Here is a 25,590-nt window from a genome sequence, read left to right as displayed (position 1 = left end):
TTTAGTCGGTTTTACTTATATATTCTAATTTAAGTCCTAGCTTGGTGGAGTATCAAAAAATTTTTCTCATTGATTTTATTTATAGAATTTTGATTTAAAATGATCTAAATGAATTAATAAGAGAATTAATTTTTAATTCATATTAAATTAAATCTTAATCTAATATGAATTAATCGCCATTTGACAAGATTTTAAATGTCGGTATGTATATCGTACTTTAAATATATGTAATTGAGAGTATCATTTTATATTTTACTAATTGATTTTAGGATATTTTATATTGCTTCTCCCATCTTACAAAGCTAGAATCTTTTTTTTTTTTTCACATTTGGGTTTTGGTTTGATGCTAACTCAAAAGGATGGGGTTTTATAGATTTTTCAGATTTTTGCCTTCTCAAGGTAGGATTGTTTTAGTGCAATGACATAGTGGTATAGAAAAATCTCTCAAAAATACCAAGGAGAATCATTTATGATTTACTAAGGTGATGGAAATATCAACAACATCGAGAAACATCAAATTAGATTTAAAATCATTCAAAAAATTAAAAAAATTTATCCCTTTTCATGAAACCTTTAACGAAGAAAAAATAAAGAAAATATGGTGGGCCAGTTCAGAATAGACATGCCATAAGATACCATATATTGGTATGGTACCAAAGCAAGTGTCGATCGGTGCAAGTCCCAATGCTGGTTTGACTAACCCTGGCTATAAGTATAGTAACCCAAAATAGGATAGTTTGAAATCTGATTTTTCTCCCTGCCCCATTCTCTCTCTCTACTTTCTCTCTCTATTTTCTCTCTCTTATTTTTTTTTCTATCAAACTCTTAGATCTTAGAAAAAAGAGGTTTTTCTCTAGTTGATCTAGATTGACTAATCGAAAATCTTGGATGCTATTACCTAGCCAATTTTTATAGAGATTTTAGATTTTAGGAATTTTATTTTTAAAATAATTATGATAGAATTTGATTGAAGTATGATTTTTATCAAGCTCAGGAAAAGATTTTTAGAATTAATTAGATCTATAGTTTGGGTTTACTTATGATGTAAGTAGTGTTTTATCTTTAGTAAATTTATTTGATAATTTATAAATTAAGAAATTAATGAATTTTGAATTGTATTAATTTATGATATGAATATGATGTACGGTATTTTGAATATTAAAGATATTCTATTTTTTTAAAATAATTATGATAATGTGTGAATCGTAATAAATGATCTTATTTGATTGATTTAATGTTTTATTTTTTATATTATTATTGAAATAAGATATGAAGCTAGATGATGATATAAATTATCAACCTAGTTATGTAAAGAATTCAATCCCGCCAATGAGGATTAATATATTAATAATTAATTAATCCTAAGAATTTATACCATAAGCAAATGTGCAATATATCAACAGTAGATTCATGACAAATCATCAGTAAATTCGTAGTTCTTGAAGACTTGCTGCAAGATAACATATAGCTTATCGCAAGATGATATGCGATATTATAACTTTGCTGCAAGATGACATACAGCCCATTGCAAGATAATACATAGCCTATCGTAAGATGATTGCGGTATCATGATCCTGCCATAGAAAAAATATGGTCATAGATCGTGCCTGATAAGAACTCGATAATTTGAGAAATTTGAAGTATGAACATAAGTTATCTTGTGATGAATTGAAAAGCTATATACGAATATTGATAAATAAGATACATTAAGATTTGAATTTTAAACTGGTGTACTTAGTATTGACATATATATAATTATTGCTTACTTTATTTAATTAAAGATATTCATTACTTACTGAGCTGTTTAGTTCATGATAAATTTCTTATCTTTTTATAGATTCAAAAAATTAGCTTGATGCGGATTTCATTATGGGAGTGCGATTAGAGATAGAATTTAATCTACTTTATTTGATTTAGGATTATCAGAGTTGATGAAAGACCTTATTTAATGTTGATTTTATCAAATATTTATTTTGATTTTATTGACATTCAGTTTTGATTCAATTATGTGAATTAAGGTTTGAACATTAATAAATAAATCTTTCTTTTTTTCATTGTTTGTTTATGATATTATGATGAGACTCCTTATGTACTTATGAAAAGAGTTTTCTATGACTATGCAGTAGTTGCCATGACTTCTATCTAGGTCATGATTTTAGATTAAGGGGGTGATAATTAATATAGTATTAGAGTATAAGTAGATAGATTATGACACGTAGAATTCAACATAGAATGAGTGAGTGATGGATAAATATCGGAGATATTGAGATGCTAGTTTATAATGATTTTTGACATAATCTACCCTTAGTAAATTTATGACTTTATTAAAGATGTTCTACCATCCCAAACTGATATAGGTTAACATGCCTCCGCGTTGAATGAGAACTACTCAATGAGCTACACGAGAGCCATCAAACATGCAAGATGGTAGCACCAACAAACTGGTGGCATCCCTCAGTAGGAGAGAGTCTTTGATCCTACTGAAAATACTCCGATAATGTAGCAAGAGTTTAACAAGATCCAGTTAATACAGATCCTAATTGGAATGATGCAGATGCAGCAGCAATTACTTCACTAGCAACAAATACAACAATATGCATCACATTAGCATCCACCACAACAGCATGGACATAGGAAGTATTAAATGTAGTGAAACAACATCACAGAGTTTAAAAAATTGACTCCCCCAGCTTTCAGGGGAACCATTGACCCTCTGCAAGCTGACAAATGGATCATGAAAATGGAGAAGGCATTTGTGGTTAAGAAGTGCTGCGATAATGAAAATATCTATTATATATACAGCTTATCTATCATAATACGAGGCTTTCAATAGGTGGCGGATATTAGAACCAAAATATGAACAAGATGGGGTACCACTCATCTAGAAAAGATTTTAAGGTGAATTATTCAACACATATTTTTTTTCTGAAGTGTGATAATACAGAAGGAGCAAGAATTTATTGAGCTAAAGTAAGAGAGCATGTCTGTTATAGAGTATGAAGCTAAGTTTACGAAATTAGCCAAGTTTATTCCAAGATTGGTCAAATTTGAACAAGATCGAGTCCACAAATTTGGAAGAGGGTTGAAGATTAAAATCAAAAAATAGATCATACCCTATGAGTTAACTATTTATACAGTAGTGGTGAATAAAGCTCTAATAATTCAAAGAGAGATTAATGAAGCCCATGCTAAAAGGGAATGGAATTGAAAGAAGAGAAACAGACTTAATGAATCTCAAGGATGGAATAAGTATAATAAGGATTCAACAAAAAAGCCAGCAAATGATAAGGGCTGTAGGAGTGAGGCTGATAAATATTTAAGATGCAGTCAAGATCATGAATCTTCAAACTGCTCATGGAATACTGGTCCTTACTTTGGTTGTGATCAAGAAGGACACAAAATTGCATATTGCCCTTAGAGGAACGAGAATATATCTACTCAAGCAAATGGAGGTCAAACACCGAGAGCTCGAGGAAGAGTCTGTGCACTTATGCAATAGGATGTTTAGACCTCCAATGCCATGGTGATAGGTTCTATCCCTATGTCCGATGTCTATGCTTATATTTTGTTTGATTCTAATGCTACACATTCATTTATTTTCATTATCTTTATTAGACAACATGATATGCTATGTGAACCTATGGCAACTAAATTGTATGTTGAGATACTAATAGGTGGTATATTGAGTACCAAAACTGTATGCAAGTCATTTAATATTAGAATTGAAAATAAAGAGTTACCGACAGATTTAATGGCTTTAGATATGAAGGATTTTTGAAGTCATTCTGAGAATAGATGGGCTTGCTACTTATCATGCCTCTATGAAGAGTAAATTTCCAAATATGGGGTAAATTTCAGCCTTGCAAGCCAGATTGATGCTAAGGGATAGAGAGTCTATGTGATTTTGATAAAAGATACTAAACAAGATGAATTGAGATTACAAGAAATGCCTATTGTGAATAAATTTTTAGATATATTTCTTGATGATTTATCCAAATTATCGTCAAATAGAGATTTACTATTGATATGTTACCTGGTTCGGATCCGATTTTCAATTCTCCTTTATCGAATGGCCCCCATCGAGCTAAAAGAATTAAAAAATTAGTTGCAAGATCTGCTAGACAAAGATTTTATAAGACCCAGTGCATCTCATTAGGGAGCTCCAATTTTGTTCATAAAAAAGAAAGATGAAAGTATGAGGCTCTATATCGATTATAGGGAGTTGAATAAGATTACTATAATGAATAAGTATCATTTTCCTCGAATCCATAATTTGTTTAAACAGTTACAAGGTGCACAAGTTTTCTCTAAGGTTGATCTTCCTTCAAAATATCATCAATTAAAAATTAAAGAAGAGGACATACAAATAACTGCATTTAGAACTCGTTATGGATATTATAAATTTTTAGTGATGTCATTTAGATTAACAAATACTCCTGTAGCCTTCATAGATTAGTAAACAGAATATTCAAATCCTATCTTGATAAATTATGGTGTTTATTAATGATATCTTAATATATTCAAGAAGCAAGATGGAACATGTGTGTACTTCAAATATTAATAAAAAAAAAATTTATGCCAAATTAGTGCGAGTTTTGGTTGGACAATATAGCATTTTTAAGACATATTGTATCTAAAGATGAAAATTCTATGGATCCAATGAAAGTGGAAACCATAGTACAATGGAATAGGCTTATAAATATTTTCGAGATTCATAGTTTCTCAGGGATAGTAGATTATTATAGATGATTTATGAAAGAATTCTCCCATATAGCTGCATCTCTGACTCATCTTACTCAGAAAGGGGTTAAATTTGGGTAGACCAGTGACTGTGAATAAAGCTATCAAGAATTAAAGCAATGGTTAGTTTCAGCCCCTATCCTTACCATATCCATTAGAAATAAAGAATTTATGATTTATAGTGATGCATCTAGAAAGAAACTTGGCCGCGTACCAATGTAATATATTAAGACGATAACTTATACCTCTAAATAATTGAAACTGTATGAGTATAATTATCCAACATATGATTTAGAGTTAACAACAGTAGTCTTTATCCTGAAAATCTATAGATATCATCTATACAGTATATAGTATGAAGTATTTACAGATCATAAGAGTTTGAAGTATAGTTTTACTCAAAAAAAATTAAATATGAGATAGAAGCTAGTTAGAACTATTGAAAGATTATGATTTGACAATTAATTATCATCCAGAAAAAGCTAATGTTGTAGCTGATATCCTTAGCAAAAAAATCCATAGAAAATTTGGTTGTTTTAATCACAAATCAACGGCAAATATTTAAGGATGCGAGAAAACTAAAACTAGATATTCGAATATATGACTCAACAGTTCAACTAGTCAATATGAGGATTCAACTAACACTTATAGAAAGATTTAAAGTTGCACAAAACAGTGATCCATAATTAATAAAAATCAAAGAATCAATCGGAGGAGCAGGTGTTCAATCTAAATTCAGGACACATAATGATGGTTCTCTAAGGTTTGAAAATATAATTTGCATACCTAAGGATTCAAAACTCAAATAAAAAATTATTGAGGAAGCTCATTAGGCAAGTTATACAGTCCATTCTAGTTGTACTAAGATGTATAGAAACTTGGAAGTAGATGTATTAGTGAAACAACATGAAAAGAGATCGCTCAATTTGTGGCTCAATGTTTGGTGTGTCAATGAGTCAAAGCTAAACATCAGAGACCCATAGGGCTACTTCAACCTCTCGATATTCTATATGAAAGTGGAAATATATCACTATGAATTTTATAACTGAATTATCCAAGACTCCCGGTGCTAATGATGCAGCTTGGGTGATTATAGATAGATTGACAAAATCTATAGACTTTTTATTATCGATTAGAGTTGAGTTCAGTTTGAAAAGACTAGCAAGATAATATGTAAAAAAAATTGTAAGGCTACATAGAATTCTAGTGATCATTGTATCGGATCGAGGCACCAAGTTTGTATCCTAATTTTGGAAAAGCATACACAAGACATTGGGAACAAAATTGAATTTCAATATAGCCTTTCACCCATAGACTGATGGCCAATCAAAAAGGACTATTCAGATCTTAGAGGATATGTTGACAGCTTATATTTAGATACGAAGGGTTCATGGGATGAGCACCTACCTTTGATTAAGTTTGTTAATAATAATAATTATCAGGCTAGCGTACAAATGGCACTTGACAAAACACTATATGGTAGGATATATCGATCACCAATTCACTGAAATGATATTGGTGAATGGAGATTATTGGATCCTGAACTTGTACAGCAAGCAGTTGAAAAGATTTAGTTAATCAAATAGCAACTTCAAGTTGCATAAAGTAGATAGAAAGATTATATAGATAATAGAAAATATGAACTAGAATTTCAAATCGATAATCATGTATTTCTCAAAGTATCTATGTAAAGAGAATTTTAAGATTTGGCATTTGTGGTAAATTGAATCCTAAATATGTTAGTCCATTCGAGATTTTGGAAAGAATTAATGAGATATCTCATAGAATTGCCTTAAAACTTTCTCTTGCTAGAGTGCACAATATTTTCCATCTTTCCATATTAAAGAAGTATATGTCAGATCCAGATCATATTGTGGAACTCGAGCCCTTGCAAGCTATGAAGAATCTATCTTATGAAGAATATCTTATGTAGATAGTGGATCGTAAAGAACAAATGTTGAGACGTTGTATCATTCTTTATATCAAAGTACAATGGAATCATTATTCAAAAAGAGAAGCCATTTAAGAACTAGAGGAAGAGATGCATAAAAATTTTGAGGACGAAACTTTTTCGAGGGTAGAATATAGTAACCCAATCCAAATTGACCTAGCTAATTTCAAACAGTAGCCTAATTAAGAGGAGCATGAATTTCAAAGTATATAAAAAAGAAAAAGGAACGAACAGGAGGAAAAAAACTCCCGATGAAAGTCTTCTTTCTATCCTATAAGGGATTCAAATCTAAGAAAAAGAAATGCTAAGCCCTTTTTATAAAGAAGACGTCCCTCCCTTCTACAGTATCCCATTGCCAAAATCCCTCCACTTCTTCCTATTCTTTTCTCATTTTCTTGTCTTCTTGTTCTCGATTAGACGGCATTGTGCCGATAGATTTGTGACCCAAACACCCCCTAAAATCAGGTAATCCCTTAAGAAAACCTTCTCTTTGGTTCTTTCTTGAATTTTAGATGGAGATTTTTCATAATTTACATGCTGATTTTTGAGAAAAAAATCAGATTTCAAACTACCTTATTTTTGGTTGTCCATGTGGGTTTATTTTTCGACACCATCCATACCGTCGAATATCCGATCGGGGAGCCATGGTTGCACCATCGTGGGTTGGACCTTCAGTCACCCTTTTCGGGCAAGAACCCCTTTGAATCGAGGGAGAAGAAGGGGATTCATGAATCCCCTGTTTTGCCTAACCAACAGAAGAGGAAGAAAGAAAAAAAAAAAGAAAAACAGAGAGACTCTCTATCTCTTCCATCTTTCTATACCTTCCCTCTTCCCTCTCTCTTTCTCTCTCTACTTTCTCTCCCGAATTTGTCTCTCTACCTTCTCTTTCTTATTTTTCTCTCTATCAAATTATAGGATCTTAGAACAAAAGGGGGGTTTTTCTCTAGTTGATCTAAATTGATTAATCAGAAATCTCGGACACTATTATTTAGCTAACTTTTATGGAGATATTGGATTTTAAAAATTTTATTTTTAAAATAATTATGATAAAATTGATCGAAGTATGATTTTTATCAAGCTTAGAGAAGAATTTTTTGAATTAATTGGATCTATAGTTTGGATTTGCTTGTGATGTAAGTAGTATTTCACCTTTAGTAAATTTAGTCGATAATTTATAAATTAATAAATTGATGAATTTTGAATTGTCTTAATTCATTATGTGAATATGATGTAAGGTATTTTGAATATTGAAGATATTTTTTTTTTAAATAAATATGATAACGTGTGGATTATGACAAACGATCTAATTTTATTGATTTAATATTTTATTATTTATATTATTGTTGAAACAAGATATAAAAATGGATGATGATATCAATTGTCAATCTAGTTATGTAAAGAATTCCACTAATGAGGATTAATACATTGATAATTGATTAATCCTAAAGATTTATGTCGCAAGTGAATATGCGACATATCAGCAACACATCACGACAAACCGCTAGTAGATTCATTGTTTCTAAGGATTTGCTGTAAGATGGTACACAGCATGCTGCAAGATAACATACAGCTTACTGCAAGAAGATATGCGGTATTATGACTCATTGCAAGATAGCATGCAGCCTATCGCAAGATGACATATAATCCGCTGCAAGATGATATGTAGTCTAACGCAAGATGATATGTGGTATTATGATTCTGTTATGGAAAAAAATATGATCATAACTTATGGTTGATCAGAACTCGATAATTTTTTGAAAAATTTGAAATATGAATATAAATTATTTTGTGATGAATTAAAATTCTATATACAAATATAGATAAATAAGATACATTAAGATGTGAATTTTGAACTAATGTACTCATTATTGACGTGTATATAATTATTGTCTGCTTTATTTAGTTGAAGTATTCATTACTTACTGGATTGTTTAACTCATAATAATTTTTTTATTTTTTTCTTTATAGATTCAGAAAATTAGGTTGATGAGAGTTTTATTATGGGAGTGTGATTAGAGATAGAGTTTAGTCTATTTTGTTTGATTTAGAGTTATCAGAATTGATGGTAGATCTCGTTTAATATTAATTTTATCAAATATTTGTTTTGATTTAATTGACATTCAATTTTGATTCAATCATTTGAATTAAATTTTATATATTAATAATTATTTTTTTTATTGTTCATTTATGGCTATGTAATTATGGAAAAAAAATTTATGAGTACGTAACAATTGTCATAATTTGTATCTCGTGGTTTTAGATTGCAGGTGTGACTGTAATTCTTCGACAATTATCATAATTTCTATCTCATGGTTTTAGGTCGTGAACGGTAATTCTTCTATAATCACGGATGGAGATATATTAGATTAAAAAAATATATTTATAAAATTATTAAAATAAGCTATAACTTTGCAGCTACTTACACCCAAAAGCAATTTTCTCTAAGTGTGTGCATTAAAAAAGTTATCGTAACCTCTAAATTTATACGGACCAATAGCAACAAACCTAGTACAAACTCTCCCAACTTTCGCTCTTACACTCCTTCCATGTCTCTCACCCGGCTGCTGATGCATTAATCTCTACCATCATAAAAGAATAAGCTTTGTGCACGTAGAATATTTCAAGGAAAAGAGATTCCCGTCTTTTATTTCCTTCCCAACGTCAAAATTACAACCTGCTTCCCTGAATATTTTTATAATAAAAATTACAATATTCCAAATCCTGTCAGGTGCATGGCACGTCAGGACACTGGTGAAACAAAGGTCAAAGAGTCAGATTGGCAGCAATTAACCCCCACTGGAGGTGAAATTACAGCAGTCCATATAACTCGGCTGGGTCAACCGTGCCCAAGCCGCGGCTCGGCGGAAAGGGGAAGTGGTGCGATTGATTCCCCTGCGCATGCCCCGGCTCCTCACATCCCAACTCGATCCCGATCGCCTTCCTCCGCCCCGTTCCTCCGCCTTCCCTTTCCGCTTCTCCTTTCCGGCGGTCATATCGGCGGTGGTTCTCTGCGGCCCAGGTTTCCGGTTCTCAATCCCATCGGTTAGTCTCTCATATCATGCTTGTCCCTTCGCCCCCTTCTTCTCTTTTCTGCATCTATATCTGGCCTTTGTTCTTCAAGTTGTCCTCCCTCTTCCTTATTTAAGGTCTGAACCAAACTAGCTGCGCTGATCTCCCATCCCTTCTCGCCTTCAAGCCCTAACCCTAGTTCTAGATGTGGATCTCCCGACGGTTCTTCCAACCTCTGAGCCTCTCCGACTACCCCTCCTCGAGCCGTAACTTGTCGACTCCATCTTCCCGTTTTTCGTATGATCTGTTGAGGTTGGATCTAAAATTTATTCTGAGCTCGCTTTAATCTTGCTGCACTTATCGTTTGCTATGAATATCTGTGCCTAAATCTTTGCTGCCTTCTTATATTTGTGCAAATTTTTTGGAAGTCGTAGATTTTCTCCAGTTTATTTGATTTTTGATTAGGAGAAGCTGATTTTTATTTTATTATATTTGATCATCATCATTGTTATTTTTGCTATAGGCATCGTTTCTTTTTACAATGTTGCCTGTTAGCATCACGGTGAAATTTACACATTCATTGTTAGGGTTCTAATTGCAGGGCAGTTTGTTCCTTAGTGTTTTTCTCTATCGGTAGCTAGTCTGCCGTTCAAGGAGTTGGGAAAGTGCTAGCAGGGTGAATCTACATAGAAGTTGGCACACTAGAGCTGAAAGGATATTTCTGCTGAATAAGCAAGATAGGTTGAAATTTTATATTCCTGTTTTGACTTGCTGAAGTCCAGTCCTCATATGTAGATGAGCTATTTGATAGCCAGATATATGGACATAATTCCATGTAGAGTGGTTTCACTTTTCAAAACTTTGAGAGGAAGTTGTTGTGAAATTATTTTGTAGCAGTTTCTTAGTAAAATATATAGGAGCAGGCATGATATTATGCACATGTTAACTGAAAATGAGACTGATTCAGTATAAATTCCCATAGAAGTTCTTTGGATGATTGAAGGATGAATGTTATGAATACAAACTATTTTAGGCAAGTTGACAATAAATTTGACTTTCCTTTGACATGGGTTTCTCATTTCTTACTGGTGAAACATAGGAAGATTATTTTCATTGGGATATATAATTTTAGTAGCATGGCACTATGTCTTGATGTGTCAACAATTCTTGATAGTTCCGATGTTTACAAGTTGCATTGATGTTACTTCATCCCAACCCTTGGGTTTTTGGACAGCAAAAAAGGGCTGATGGCCTATGTTGAAGAATTCAATAATGAATATGGAATAATCGGCCATTTGTGCTCTAAAATAAAAATGCCTTTTTGACTGGAACATTTGACAAGGGGGAACATGGAAAACTATGACTGTAAATGGCATTGCTAGTACATGATTAGCTATTTGAGTAGTAGCTAAAAGAATGCATAGATGCTTATGGGAGGGTAATTCAAATCATACATTTGACTTGTGCCATGGAGAATACTGGTGCAATGCAACATCTTGATGCAAATGGCAATTGCTGGTGAAATTAATACATAAGCAATGCTTTTTTCTTCTCAATCAGGTACTACATGACATTGCTCATGGATTGAGGTTCAGTTGGTGCTTGTATTGAAACTTTTGTTTCTTGCTGGCTTTTGATATACCGAGCTCACCGTTCAGTTTGTTTTGGCCTAACATTCCTTTTATTGCCTTTTTGACTTTCTCAATTTTAGCTTAAAGGTGCTATGTGGAGTAGCTATTTTTGTTATTATTTTTTTATCATGGCCTTCTTGCATTTCTTCTCATTGCAGGAAACTCATTGGCAGGTTATGAATTTAAAAATGGAAGACTTGTGATGGGGCACAGAAGTACTTATTCTTTCTGCATGTTTCGATTGGGGGTTTCAAGGGGGTCTATGACTCACAAATTGGATTATCAAGCATGAACATTGTCAAGGGCGTTGCTGATCTTATTAGGAGATCATCTGGTGGCCAAACCGGGGAGGGTGGCTCGTGGGTTCATGCAGACAAGTTCTCCGCGCCCTCTCCAAGGTTCCGTTTCGGGTATGATATTTCATCATCACTTCCATGACATTGCTTGTCTTTTTATGATGGGGATTATTCTGTGTTTTTTTTCTCTTGGTTGTTGAGCTAGGTGTGTGTTGAGACTAGTATTGTGTTGGCTTTTAGTGCTATATACGGACAAATGATGTTCATATTGCTGTTCTAGTTCTTTCTCTCTTATATCACCTTTCCCCTCCTTGCTCGAAATCCCCATTTTCTGAAAAGCAGAAGAAAAGTCACATAACAGAAGACCACCATTAAAAAGCAGTGAAAGCAACAATAAAAAGACCTGATACTTTCTAGTCTTGAGGTGATCCTACTTTAGGGCACAGAGTTAATACATGCATTTGTGAAGACCTATGTATGCGTTGTGGAAGTCCATAGACTCCAAACAGTGACAAACTAAACAAAAAAGATAACTTTTTTTTGCATGCTCTTGCTTTAATTGTAGTTTTAAAATGATAACATATGCTGTTATGATGTTGGTAAACCACCCCTTGCAAATGCAAGCTGAAGAATATGTTAGATTTTTCGTCACTAGGCAAACCATGTTATAAATTGTAGATCTTCTTTGGAAGAGGAAGGAATATGACAGTCTATGATATTGACCAGCTATAGAGTGTCCATTGTGCCAAGCCTACTGCATACAGGATTGTGGCTTTAGGATGCATAGTTATGCCTTGTCATCGTCATTTTGCTTATTTCTTATGTTTTCTTTTTTAGGGGGCAGATGTTAAACATAAGGATGAATCCTGGTATTTGTTTCTCTATCTATAGGGTCTCAACTAGGGCTGGAAATGGACCGGGCTAGGCCATACCCCTACCCGACCCCGATCCAAAATATTTTTTTAGGCTTCGGGCTGGGTTTAGGCCCGAAAATGTTTTAAAATTTAAGGCCCGAGCTTAGCCCGAACCCAGTCGGGCCGGCCCAAGCCCGAGCCCAACCTCGGCCCAACCCCATTACTCTCCTCCCTCTGCTCTCCCTTTCCTCGTTTACTCCATCCAAACCCCATGTCTCCTCCCATTCTCCCCATGCATGCTCTCTTCCAGTCTTCCTCCTCCCCCTCCACTATGAGTACCCAGCCCAGTGCCTTCATCATCGGTGCTTGCCTTGCTGACCTCGCCGCCGCAACCCACCTCACCATCACTTCCATTGTCGCCGCAACCCACCTCATCTACCACGCCTGCGGCTCGTCGCTTCTATTACGTCACGGACCCCTTCCGCCGCCCCCTCGCTCACAACTTTTGTCACTTTGCCGACCCCTTCTGCTGCCCCCTCCACGCCCTCGCCTTCCTCCCCAACCCCATCAGCTCCCTCCCTTACAAACTCCTCGTCGTCGTCGGCCTCGCCTGTCTCCAAGCCACCTCCTTAGTCCCTTCCGGACTCTGTCCTTTCCACCCCTGAGTCCCCCATCTTCGCCTGCCTCCGCACCATTGGCTTTTCCCCTATCGTCGTGGATCGTGCTGGAATGGTAACAATGGGGGAAGATGGAAAGATATTTGGGCTCTAATCGGGCCCGAATTTGGGCTTGGGCCTATGCCGGGCTCGGGTCGGGCCAAAGGTATGCTCGAGCTCGGCCCGAAAAACAAACAGGCACTTTGTTTAGGCCCAAGCCCGGTCTGAATTGTTGCGGGCCTATCTTGAAGCCTGACCCAAAGTCGGCCCTGCCTGAGCCCAGTTCTAGCCGTAATCTCAACTTGACTCAAATAAGTTGCAAGGGCCAGGTCAGATCTTCAATGAGGGAGTAGCAGTCTGATGTAGAGTGTGTTTCATTGTAGCAGCTAGTTAAGGGCAGATCATCAATTTAACCTGCCAAACACTCCAAAAATGTGGGGGTTGAGGTTACTCAGTCAATGCCTTCAAAAGCCACTTAACTTGGTTAACTTTATTTTGTGAAGGAGGGTGAAATAAAGTTAACCACTAGAGGTTTATCTTCTTGGTTTATTTTTTCACTTTTTCCATGACTTTTCCCTCCAATCATAGAAACGTCTACCAAATAGCGGATATCTTTAATTGATGGTTAGCTAATTTGTGGGTGGTTATCAATTGTCAAATCTACTTACCCCCTGGTTAGCTACAGCTCTAATGGTTTGTTGGAGTAGAAAATAATCCTTTCTATCACAAGCTTATCCATGGATAATTAAAGGAGCATATGGGAAAGATAAAAAAGATTATTGATTGAATGAAGGCCAAATCTCCACCTTTGCCCCTTCTAACTGCAATGAATTCAATTATGTAATCTATAAATACGATCCGTTGGCCTTCATGAAGCATACAAGAGTCTCCAGCTTTGTAGGAGAACTGTAAATTGAAAAAATAAAGTTCTCGGTGAAAGATCTTTGACGATCAAGAAACTAGAGGATGATTAGGAGCTGAAGTGCATCAATATTCTGAACTTGACTTGCAGTTGAAAGTGAGTTATGGTGATCATTGATGAAGAAGTGCCGGAAATTTTGGTTTCATTTAGGTCATTGGAAAAATGAATTTAAAGATGGATGATAAATGATACCATTTCAGTTAGTATGGCCACATGACTGTCATAAAAGTTAGTCGAACCATCCCATATAGAGTGATTCGGGCTGTATTGAATTGAAATGGTCAAGAACCAGAATGGTTATGGTGGTTGGGATGGTTCGGTCCTTAATAAACTCTCGAGGCCCCCTCCCCCATCCCAACTCTCCATGGTCCAATCTCCACTCGATCTCTCCCTTGCTCCGTCCTCTGTCTCAGTCGATCTCTCTCTCTCTCCCCCGCCCCCTCTTCTGCCATGATGGGAGCTTCGAAGCTCCATGGTATGTGAAGTAGAAGATGACCAATGATGGCTGATTGACCGTTATAGTGAACTTTGTTTAGCCAAACAGTATGGCTCTCTTTTTCTCCCTTCCTCTCCTTCTCCCTCTCCCCCCTTCCTCGACTCTGGGTTTCGTAGGATTAGGGTTTTCTTTCCTTCTCCCTCACTCCCTCTCCCTGCCTCTCTATCTCGCCTCTCTTCCCTTTTCCTCCCTCTCCTCTCTTGCTCTCTCTCCCCCCTCCTTTCTTTGATTCGGCACACTCTGACATTATATGGTATGGACTTGTATCGTACCGAACCGGTCGCTGGTTGGTATGAGCCCTAATATCGGTCCGTCAGACCTTGAGTGTTACCAAATCCATTGTAAAACATCAATGCCTAATTTTCTTCTAAGGTGCTTGTGTCATTCCCATGGTAGCCACATACTTGCTTGGAAAACCGTTGTTTGACAGAAGTGCATAACAAAATTCTTAAGCCAATACATATTTCATTTGACATCCAGGCACAAAGTATGCATTTTTTGCTGAATATTCAAGTGGATCGTGATCATAGACTTGAAGACTTGAATCCTCTTTCTGTCATGTCACAGCTGCCCATGATTTTTTAGTGTGAAGTACTTTAGATAGAACTTTGAGAAAAAAGTGAAACAATTCTTTAAGAGGTGATTGTGCAACCAATAAGACATCACATGTGCTGCTGCTGATGCAGCTGCACTATAATAAGATACATTGTCCCTGGACATAGGAAAGGACGCCTACTTCCCAAGAGTCCTTTTGAATTTTCCTGAAAAGTCTGAATGAACTTGATTAGGATTCCACCTGCTTTTTATATTAACTTAGAGACCAACTAGGATATTTCTAAACAAACATGGGCCTCATTTACCTCTTACATGGAACCAGATTCCATTTTCTTCGCAAATGAGGTTTCCTAGACAAATTTGGTAACCTGAAGTGGCCACATAGGTAGGATGGGAAAAAACTGATCTGTCTCTTTTCTTCTTTTGTTCTTCCTTCCATTTCTTCCACTTTCTTCTTCCGTGTTATGTTGGTTGCTATATCTTGATCTTTAGTGGTGGTATGGCAATTTACAATGCCTTAGCTCTGTGCAAGTTGGAAAGTAGCATTGAACATTTTTTTTGGTAGTCTGACCTTTTATGATTGAGAAAAGTGGTATCTAAATGAACCCTTATATACAAGGGACCTTTCTGTAATTTTTTCGTAAAGAACTCTGAATGTAGTGACACTTCTCCCTTCAAGCGCCCTGTGTTACCTTATGCATCTTTACTTTGAACTGGATTATTGAGGAACTATGAACATTTTCATGATATCATCTTGAATGATGACTACAACATGTTTACTAAAATAAAAGTCTGAAGCCATTGAGTGCTAGTGCTTTCTCCCTAGACATTAGAAATGCATTTCTCGAATTGTTCCTCCTTTAATCACTACATAATGTTCACTTTGCTAATCTTAGCAAACTATCAATTGATATGTTTGGCATTTTGCATGCTAACAAGAAAGGTTGCTGCAACATGTCATATCTGAAACAAAGCTTTCATAAATTGTTTTCTCTTTTCCTTTTACTTAGTCTTCTTAATTTTTGGAAAGTATATTATTGTTTGTGCTTTTCATTGGTTGTTAGAAGATTTCAAATTTATATGTACTTCCTGTTACATAGTGATTATTGTGAAATCCGATTTGCGAAATTCTATTTTGCTGGGTTAATACTATGATGAAATAAGGATGATATTGCACTTCCGTACGCGCTATAAAATAAATGTACAAACGTATTTCTTCTATAAAGAAGAGACTGTTTGCCATATAAATAATTTACATTCTATGGAACCTATATTTGCAATCAATCTTGTTTAACCACTCTTTCTTTGAAAGTTTATTATGTGAGCTTGATCATAAAATAATTTGTCATATTTTGCCTTTTTTTTTCTCTTTCAAGGGATATTGGTGAGGAGGCAGTCTTGAGTACATTTTGGCAGAGATACGAGAATGCCATTGATAAGGTATTTGTTTTATTGGTTCATATTGCTTGACTTTCTGGTTTGCTCACAATCAAGTCATTTGCAAAGTATTTTTATTGATGATGGGTTTGCAAGTCAATCAAAAATAGTTTCATGCTAGCTTATTAAAGTCTCTATCACTTTATCATTTAATAGTTTTCAAATATGATACTTGACTGGTATTCCTAGTTCTGTTGATTTTCTTTTTTTTCTGTTTGGGATGGTTATGTTATCTCTATATTTTTTTCATCATGGCTGGCTTGTCATTTTTGTTTCTTTTATTGAAGTCCATCAGCAAGGATTCATATCTTGCAGGACAAGACCATTATAGTCTTTCTTTGGAATGGTATGGGCTGCATCTTGACACTTGGGATGGTGGATGCCTTGTCCTTATCCTGCAGGACAGGACCATTATAGTCTTTCTTTGGAATGGTATGGGCTGCATCTTGACACTTGGGATGGTGGATGCCTTGTCCTTATCTTTGTCCATCTTGGTCTTTTCCTGACACCAAGAACATTGCCCAGCTTGACAATTGGGATGGTGGGATACCCTGTTGTCCCACCGGGACTTAAATTCTTATTCATGAGGGCCTGTCTGGATGTCCTGATTTCCTATTTGTAGGACAACTTATGGCTTGTAATTATAACCAATGGTAGAGCTATGGTGTTGCCACGAGGCAGCCATGGCACCCCATGACTTTGGAAATTCTCTATATCTAGAGTTTTTGTATGATATGGACCCCCTCGTTTACCTGACGTTGCACCCCCTAGAGTCTCAATTGTAACCTAGCGGCCCCCTACCTATTTTCTTACTGCACAACTCACCATAATTTGCTTGAGATCCCACGATCAAAGAGAGATGAGATAAGTTTGCATAGGCGCCTACTTAATACATGCCCATATCATCTTGGACAAATAGAAACTTATTCAATAACATTATTCTTTTTTCCTATTTCCTATTCCAAATCCTTTTGTTCAATCATGGTTGTTTTTGTCAATTAAACTGATAAGAGTATGGATTATTTAAAATGATCTTTTAAAAAAAAATCCTTAATCTTTCTCCTAATGTCATGCCTCATTAATGAAGATTAGCCATTAATCACAGTCATCATTAGTTATCATAACACTAAACTTGTGTGCTGTGTAGGGCTTTAGAGATCCAAGTTGCTCATGAGTAGCTTGGGATTGGGTTGAGCATGGCTTGGTTTAGGCTTGACTTAGAAAATGAGGCGAGCTCAGATAGGTTTTGAAGCTTGGTTTATAGATGAGTCGAGCTTGAACATGGATGAGTTGCAGAAATAAAAGAAAGATTGGCTTGGCTCATTAGTAGCTTGGCTTAGAGCTTATATGAGCCAAAGCCTCAATGAGGAATATCAAGCTCGGCTTGAGTTGGAGCGGAGTTCTAGTAACTACCTTATAGATCAGGTAGAGCCTGAGCAGCTTGATGCTTGGTTTGGCTTGCATGAACTCTAGCCATGTGGCTGAATATGTGCACCAAGGTTTGTCGAATTGTGCCAAACTAGCTAGTTCGAGGCATATCGAACCAATGACTGGTATGGGACCAGCATGGTCTGGCTATAAATTTGAGATAAGCTAGTTATTGCTCGCAAGGTTTTACGTTCCGACGGGATGGGGCGCATCTTGGTCATTTCGTCCCGTTCCTAGGAGAAAAGGGGACTAGGAGGGGTTGGGACTTTGAAATCCATCCATACAAAGAAAGAAGAAAGAGGAAAGAAAGAAAGGAAGATGAAAAAAAGGAAAAGTGAAAGAACGGAAGAAGAAGAAAAACGAAAGAAATGAGGGAAGGGAGAATAAAAACAAAGGAAAGAAGGAAGAAGGAAAGAGAAAGAAGAAAAAAGAAAAAAAAGAAAGAAAGGAAGGGATGACAAAAAGAAAGAAAATAAAGGAAAGAAAGGAAGATAGAAGAAAAAGAAAGAAAAGAAGGAAGGAAAGAAAAAATAAAGAAAGGAATAAAGAAAGGAGAGAGATGAAGGATATCTACCGGAATGTATGATCGAAACGGTTATCGGGATGGGACGAGACAGTGGAGTGTCTCGTTTCATGGAGATATCGGGACACTTCCGTCCCACAGGATTTAAAATCTTGACTACTTGCTATTCAATTCGCTTATCTTTGGCTCAAAAAAAATCAATAGAGTGCTCGTCGCTTGCCTCCATCCCCCTAGTTGCTCGCGATGGTCCGTGCTTCCTATTGCCTGTCGATGGTAGACCCCTCCCTCTCTTCCTCTATCCTCCTCCTCCCACTCTCTCACACACATGCTTGGCTTAAGGTTAGGGTTTGTTGAGGTGGCCCTCCCCCTTCTTCCCTCCCTCTCCCTCTCCCTCCCTTTTTCTCCTCTCTTTCTTGCATGTGCATGCTTGGCTTAGGGTTAGGGTTTGCTTGGATGACCCTCCCTCCTCCCTCTCTCTCTTCCTCTCTTCTTTTCTTCCTCTTCTCTCCCTCTTTATCTCTCTTTGTTTTGGTCTGCCCCAGAATGGCATGGTATGGATGCGTACCATGCCAAATCGATCACTGACTGGTGACTGGTATGCCTTTCGGTATCGATTCAATGAACCTTTTGTGCACCATCTCCCACATCCCCTCCCCCTCCTGTCCTATCCATGATGTTAGGAGATGGATTATATTGAAAAACTAGATCACCAACATGAACCTACCGACAATCTATTTATTTATCTTTTGTTTTGTATTAGTTTTTCTAGAGAATGTTCTATATTAGTTTTCAATTGTTAATATGCTCTTTTACGATTTTGGCTATAAGGTTTGCAATCTAGAGTTTGCCTCTCTTCCATTATATATCTTGCACTTGTGTTGCATCTTATGATTCATTCATAAATCATAACCTAGTTTTTAATTGCTTTATTTTCTCATTCCCATCTAATGTTTTACTATTTTGACTTATTAAAACTGACAATTGTCTAATAAAATCATAGAAATCATAGTTTTCAATTATAAATTGTAGTATTTTTATTTGTTGAACTAAAGAGCATAATAGCTAAATATCTTTTTCTTAAAAAATAATATATTGGATGATATAAGAATTATAATGAATTTCTTGTAGCGGAAAAAGTTGCCTACTGAAAATATCACTCATTAATGTTCGTATAATTGTATTAGCTTCATTAAACAAATTTGCATACATTGCATTGTCTATTAAATTTTCATGGCATGCTTTAATTTTCTTTAGATATAAATGTAATATACTTATTAACCATCTATTACTAATGTTGCCCCTCGTTTAAAATTTTTGCTTTGCCATTCATTATAACCATATCAAAAAAGTCTAAAAATCAATTGTCAGGTGGAGACTGACTTTTGGGCCCAAGGTTTCCCTAATTAGGACTTTGATATGCTTTCCCATCCTTAGCCATAAGAGGAATCATGGTCTATTGTACTGCCCCGTAATCATTTAAGAATTTGTAGTGGCTTTTTTTAAGTTTTATTACTAATAGATAAGTTGAAGCTCAAGGTTCGCCCTCTAGATACTGGGCCCCTCACTGCTGCCAACCTGTTACTATGTTGGTACGGAGCATGTTCAGTGTACGGAGTGTTAGTATGCCCCCCATACCGTGTGCCAGTACCGAACTAGGATAGTATGGTACGCCCCATAGTGCTTGGTTTGGTACAGTATGGCAAGCCTTGTTGAAGGTGCTTAGGTATGCATGCTTTTTGTTTGACCTGTTCCTTATTTTCATTATTCTTGTTCAATGTCATAAATTTATGTTCTTCAATCTAACAAAGCTTTGACAGTATAGCTATGAAAAGAAGCTTAGGATAAGCATGAGTGGAAGATGGTTACTAGGAGCATGGTGATAATGTATTTTTAGACCAGCAAATGGTATTGAGGGCACACAAGATTGGATAAAAGGTAGATTGGTTTAGGTTGCATAATCTTGCGTAAACTCAAAAGAATGATTGACCAATTATGACAAGTGTACTGTCATAAAAAATTATGGAAAATTTTGTAGTTCTTATGAGAGGTGTTAGTTGTAGTCATTCATTGGATTGTTGAAAGACAATCTTTTGAACGTTGATTATGAATTGCAACAGTTCGATACGTGGTGGATTAAAAACTTAAGTCATGAATCCAGGATACAGAAAGAATGCAAAAATTTTCTTGAAACAAACTGCATACAGGATGCAAGGTTGGAAGTTTTACCTAATAGCCTTCCAGTTTATGTGATACAAGTTTTCCCTTGCAATCACATGCTTGATTGGCTCAGCACAACCAACAATCCCTATGTCCTTGTTGAAATTCCTCACGTGGATCTGCTTTATTAAGACCAATAACCTTTTAGTGATTCTTGAAATTCTAGCTCCCATGAGGGAATGGGAGCTAGAGATGAGAAAGGATGTATGCGAGTCCCATGCCTCCCCCTATCATTTTACTTCTACTGAACTATGAATGTGTTTTAGTAGGCTTTGATATCTCCTAAGGAGGTTTAAGGCCTAACTAGCCCAACCCAAGTTCTCTCCAATCTTCTCGAACCAATCTTGTGAAACCTTGGTCTGTGCTTGCCCATGTTGTATGTACACAGATAAGAGAATCGGATTCGGACACATCCAAGTATTTGACTTGGCAAAAGATCAAAATGGAGATATGGGAATACATAGGATAAATTATAATTTTAACTAAATTATGTATAATTTTAGTATCATTCATTAAATATTAAAAATAAGAAGGTATTGTTTGTTAAGGTTTTTCAAAGTACATGTTCTTCATTCAAACTTCCCAAATAACTTAAGGATGCAGGAAAAACAACATGTTGCAGAGTTATTTCACTAACCGTGTTGTTGGCCAGTGACTAAAAAGAACAAATACACACTTTTAACGTCAAAATGGTGTGTCAAACTTATTATTAGAAGAGTTAAACTCTTCACCAATCTGTAGAAGTGGCAACTGTAGAACTTCATAAGCATCCAAGTGTACATATCCCATATAGATTTTTGGATCTGGATGAGTGTGCTCAAGTAGCATATATGCTTGCCACTTTATAGTCCTATTAAAGTGTACACATGGGTTCTGGAATAAATTAAATTGCATAATGAGCATATAGGACCACTAAGGTAGGTTGAAGTTGGATTTCTTGGGCCTGAACTATGAAGTTCAGTCTTATTTTGTTATTCAACATATGCATTATTCTGGAATTATCTCAAAATAAGCACAATAATGTTTATGATAAGAGAAAAATAATTGCGCTTGAAGTAAACATGGGTCCTTGCTTCATCCTATTGGGAAAGTTGTTAGAATGATTTAGTTGCTTTAAAGAATCATCATTCATGATTTCATCCTTTCTAGCAGGTCTTTGATCACAATAAGGTCGAATTGAAATTGAATTAAGATGACCTAGTGCTCAAGGTGTCGGAACAAATGAGTTTGCTTTAGGTGATTTTTAGAGTTGCTTTTGGAGTCCTATTTTTAAGGTGGATTGGTGTGCGTAGGTCCTAGTTTTGGTATTCTTTCTGGGTTTTATGGGACTCTGGGCAGCATTTTAAGAATGATTTTGAGTGTCCATATGAGATTGATTAGTTGCTTATTAAGAGTCATAGACTGATAGGTCGCTCGTGAGACAACCCAAGAAGAAAAGCTATAAAAGCGCCCTATGGCTGGCCATTGAAAGGCATTTTACATGAATTATATTAGTTGAGAAAGAATGTGGTTTCCCTGGCTGAGTTAGGGTCTTATTTTTCTTGTCAAGCGGCAAGCTTAACTATCAGTCCACGCTGATCACCTGATCAACCCTTGAGTTGCTTTGATGCACTCGTACATCTCATAGAAGCCCAAAATGCAAATTCTGACTATTATAATTGTTAGAATTGCCAAATTTGCCTTTCCTGCTCTATTTTTTGTAACATAAGAATCAGGTGAATCATGACCCAAACTTTTATTTAATCCTATGTTACTTAGGTCTGCCTGTGCCTCTACTTGCCACTCCCAAGTGGTCTGGCATTAACTAATCATGATCATCTAGCAATCACTAGACTCTTGCCAATCTTTTTTTGCTTTAGCATCTAGTAACCAACAAACTACTGCAGCACTGCTGATTTTCTTTTGCTTTAATATTTGTCTTTTACTAGTTCAATTTATCCAAATTATTTCCTCAGACTATTTTCATCTAGATTGATATGAATTCACAACTGGTTATGAAACAATTGAATGCAAACAATGATCGACTTCTCTTGCTATTGTCCTTGTCTTTTTCCAAATTGCATTGATCTTAGCCATAGGCCAAGAAGCTGATGTTACTTTGCTAGGAAGGACATGGGATGCTTTTGTAAATCTCATTACCAATTATACTTCAAATGCATTACAATTAAGTGCCATTTTGTAGTTGCATATAGAATTTCTAAACCCATGATTATCTCGGAAAATGATTTTTGAGAGTTAGTTTTTGTGTTTCATTTCTTCATTAGTTTATTGGACTAATAGCAATTGAATTCATTTGTGGCGGTGATAAGCATGTAGGCCCCACTATTCTATTAGCAGCATTTTCCATTGTTTATGGTGTTTGGTATGCTGATGTCAGTTTATTGCTTTGGAACTAGTAGTCTGACCACTTCATTGAAGTTTCTAAATCAAGGAAACCTAGTATACAATATTAATTTATAGTACTGTCAATTCATGAATTAATGGAACTTTGTATTGATTCATAAAATTTGAACACTTTCCTGGTTGAGTTCCATGTTGCTTCTTGTTTTCATGAACTCTTATTCTTTTATTCTTTGTTATTTATTTTTATAGACAGAAAAAAAGAATCTTTTACAAGTTTTTCTCCTGCACTTTATACAAACATACAAAAATTGGGAGCCTGTGCTTGGTGGCCAGTTACCCGCTGAGCGAGCGTCAGGATCCGAGGAGATAATTCTGGGATGCTCTGCTGGGCATCCTTCTGAGGTTATTCTTATTCTAATCCAAGAGATTGCCCGGATATCTTCTCTTGTGGCTGAGTGTAAGTGAATCATTTTATTTTCTAAAATTCCATTGGAAATCTTAACCATCATTTTCATCTACTTTCTTTGCGCACATGAAGGTAGACACTTATTCATGCTTTTTACATCAGTTAATTCAGGAATTAAGAACTTCATCTTTCTCTTTTACAGCTTTATTCTAGTCAAACAGTCATGCTTTTGCAAATTTTTCCATGACTCTTTTAATGTTTTGGTAATGTATGCTTCCACTTAATTGTTATGATGATGTGCTTCATGTCATGTATGTCTTATTTTTTTTCAACGGCCAATGCTTTTAACGTAATCTGTATTTAAACTAGTTTGCGATTGTGCAATTCTAATATGCTTGTACTTGAATGATGCACCTAAGAACTTTTTGCCTAAGCTCTGAGAAAAGATCATATAACCATTGACTGTGTGTCCTTTGGTATTTAATTATGATATTGATTTTCTGCACATTTTGTTGTTGCTTTATATCAGTTGATCATGAACTTACTATAAATTCGTATATGTTAGCTAACTATTTTTCAATTTTATTTTAAATCAGTGAACAATAGTGCTGCACAAGCTAATGCTGACCTTTCAGAGCCATCAACAAGCTTAACTTTCAGCACGGAAGCTCTGTATGTTTTAAACTGCCTAACAATTGTAACTCGTTCAATACACAATTGCAAAGTATTTAGCTATTACGGAGGGGTGCAGAAGATCATTGCGCTTTTGAAAGGTAATCATTCAAGTAATTCATACATGCTCATGATTTCTATTTTAGCATTTTCTTTTTTATTTCTTGCTGACAACTTTTTATATCAAATTATGTTACATTAAATCGAAAGCTTCTGCTTAAGGATATAATTAATAGTATATATTTGAAGTAATGGTATCACCAGTACTATATTCCACATGGCCTTTTTGTTTTATGGACTATAACAGCTGTATGATATTTTGCTTTGCATGTATCGGCTCTTCTTGATGGTTCTGAACGGGAACCTTAGCTATCGTTATCTCCTTTAGACCTACTTCTTTTCATTGATGGTATTACACAATAAAATAGGTCAAGTAGTCATAGAGATGCGATCAAGTCTATTCTGTTCTCCTATGCCCAGAGTTTTTAACTGGCAAGCCGTTTAGCCAAACATTTGCTTTCCCATAAAGAATGCTAAAAGAAAGAATATCGATTTCTTCAGCCAGCACAAAACTGTCCATGAGTTTTGGTGAAGGGGTCCTTGACATTTTATCAAGAAAAAGCTATCATTCCATTGTTCCCATGGCTTTGATGCTTTGCTAGGCATGATTTTACTTTGGCAATGGAATGATATAAAAAATGACCTAGCTGGCAGTAGGTTGAGTTCATTTTTAATTATAAACTCAGTTTGTAACATTGAGAGAGTTGGAGTTGAGAAATCCATCAAATAGTCAAAGGCTTGACTGAGGAGGGTGTTATATTGAGGTAAAAATGGGAAGAAGGCTTGAAGGTTAATCATAACCCAAAAAGAATGTCTAGTTAAAACAAGAGATCTAATTCTGCACCTGCTTCTAGTGCAAGAAAAATTTCTTTACTCTTTTTATGCAATACTGGAATCTAAGGCATAGTTATCATAAGTGAACCGGACAGTTTCCTGGTTGAGGGGCCAAATAACTATATCACCAATCCAATTGTTGGGTCGGCAGGTCAGACTAAAAACCTATTTAACAAATAAAATTATTTAGTATAATTAAAAATAAAAAATATGTTGCTAGAAAATATGCAAAATTTATTTAAAAATTTTGCAATTTAAGATACTGAAAGGTTTAAAACCACCAGAAAGGGCGAATTAACTGTACTTAATTTTTATCCTTTTAAAAGGTAATTACTGAAATATCGGGGCAAAGTCATAAATTTCCTGAACTAAATATAAAGTTTTCGAATCGTTTAATTTGTTAGTGTTAGCAAATAGATATATATATTATAAGCATGTGATGGATTATATGGTCAGTTGGGTTCAAAAGAAGGTTATAGTGAAATTTATAAAATAGTGAAAGCTAGAGAGAGGAAATTTAAAGTCATTGATCAAATTGGATGCATTAAAAGTGAGAATAA

The 25,590-nt window shown here is 35.6% G+C and overlaps 1 protein-coding gene across 7 annotated transcripts in view; it reads left to right on the top strand.

The window, feature by feature from the left end:
• The first annotated feature begins 9,544 nt into the window (after positions 1-9,544).
• Positions 9,545-25,590, top strand: part of LOC105059782 (BEACH domain-containing protein B) — a 116,465-nt gene continuing 100,419 nt past the window's right edge. For 3 of the 7 annotated variants that reach the window (XM_019855599.3, XM_019855597.3, XM_073244033.1), the window contains exons 1-5: positions 9,596-9,733; positions 11,490-11,741; positions 16,487-16,550; positions 23,308-23,515; positions 24,061-24,237. In XM_019855599.3, coding sequence (XP_019711158.1) covers positions 11,620-11,741; positions 16,487-16,550; positions 23,308-23,515; positions 24,061-24,237 — 571 coding nt within the window. In that variant the 5' untranslated portion in view covers positions 9,596-9,733; positions 11,490-11,619. Of the gene's footprint in view, positions 9,734-9,996; positions 10,013-11,489; positions 11,742-16,486; positions 16,551-23,307; positions 23,516-24,060; positions 24,238-25,590 lie in introns of those variants that run through there. The other 4 variants (XM_010943215.4, XM_019855596.3, XM_029260367.2 and 1 more) reach the window with 4 other exon arrangements.

This window comes from Elaeis guineensis, chromosome 10 (genome assembly GCF_000442705.2).
Source record: "Elaeis guineensis isolate ETL-2024a chromosome 10, EG11, whole genome shotgun sequence".
Classification (NCBI taxonomy): domain Eukaryota; kingdom Viridiplantae; phylum Streptophyta; class Magnoliopsida; order Arecales; family Arecaceae; genus Elaeis; species Elaeis guineensis.
This window is presented reverse-complemented; position numbering and strand designations above follow the sequence as displayed.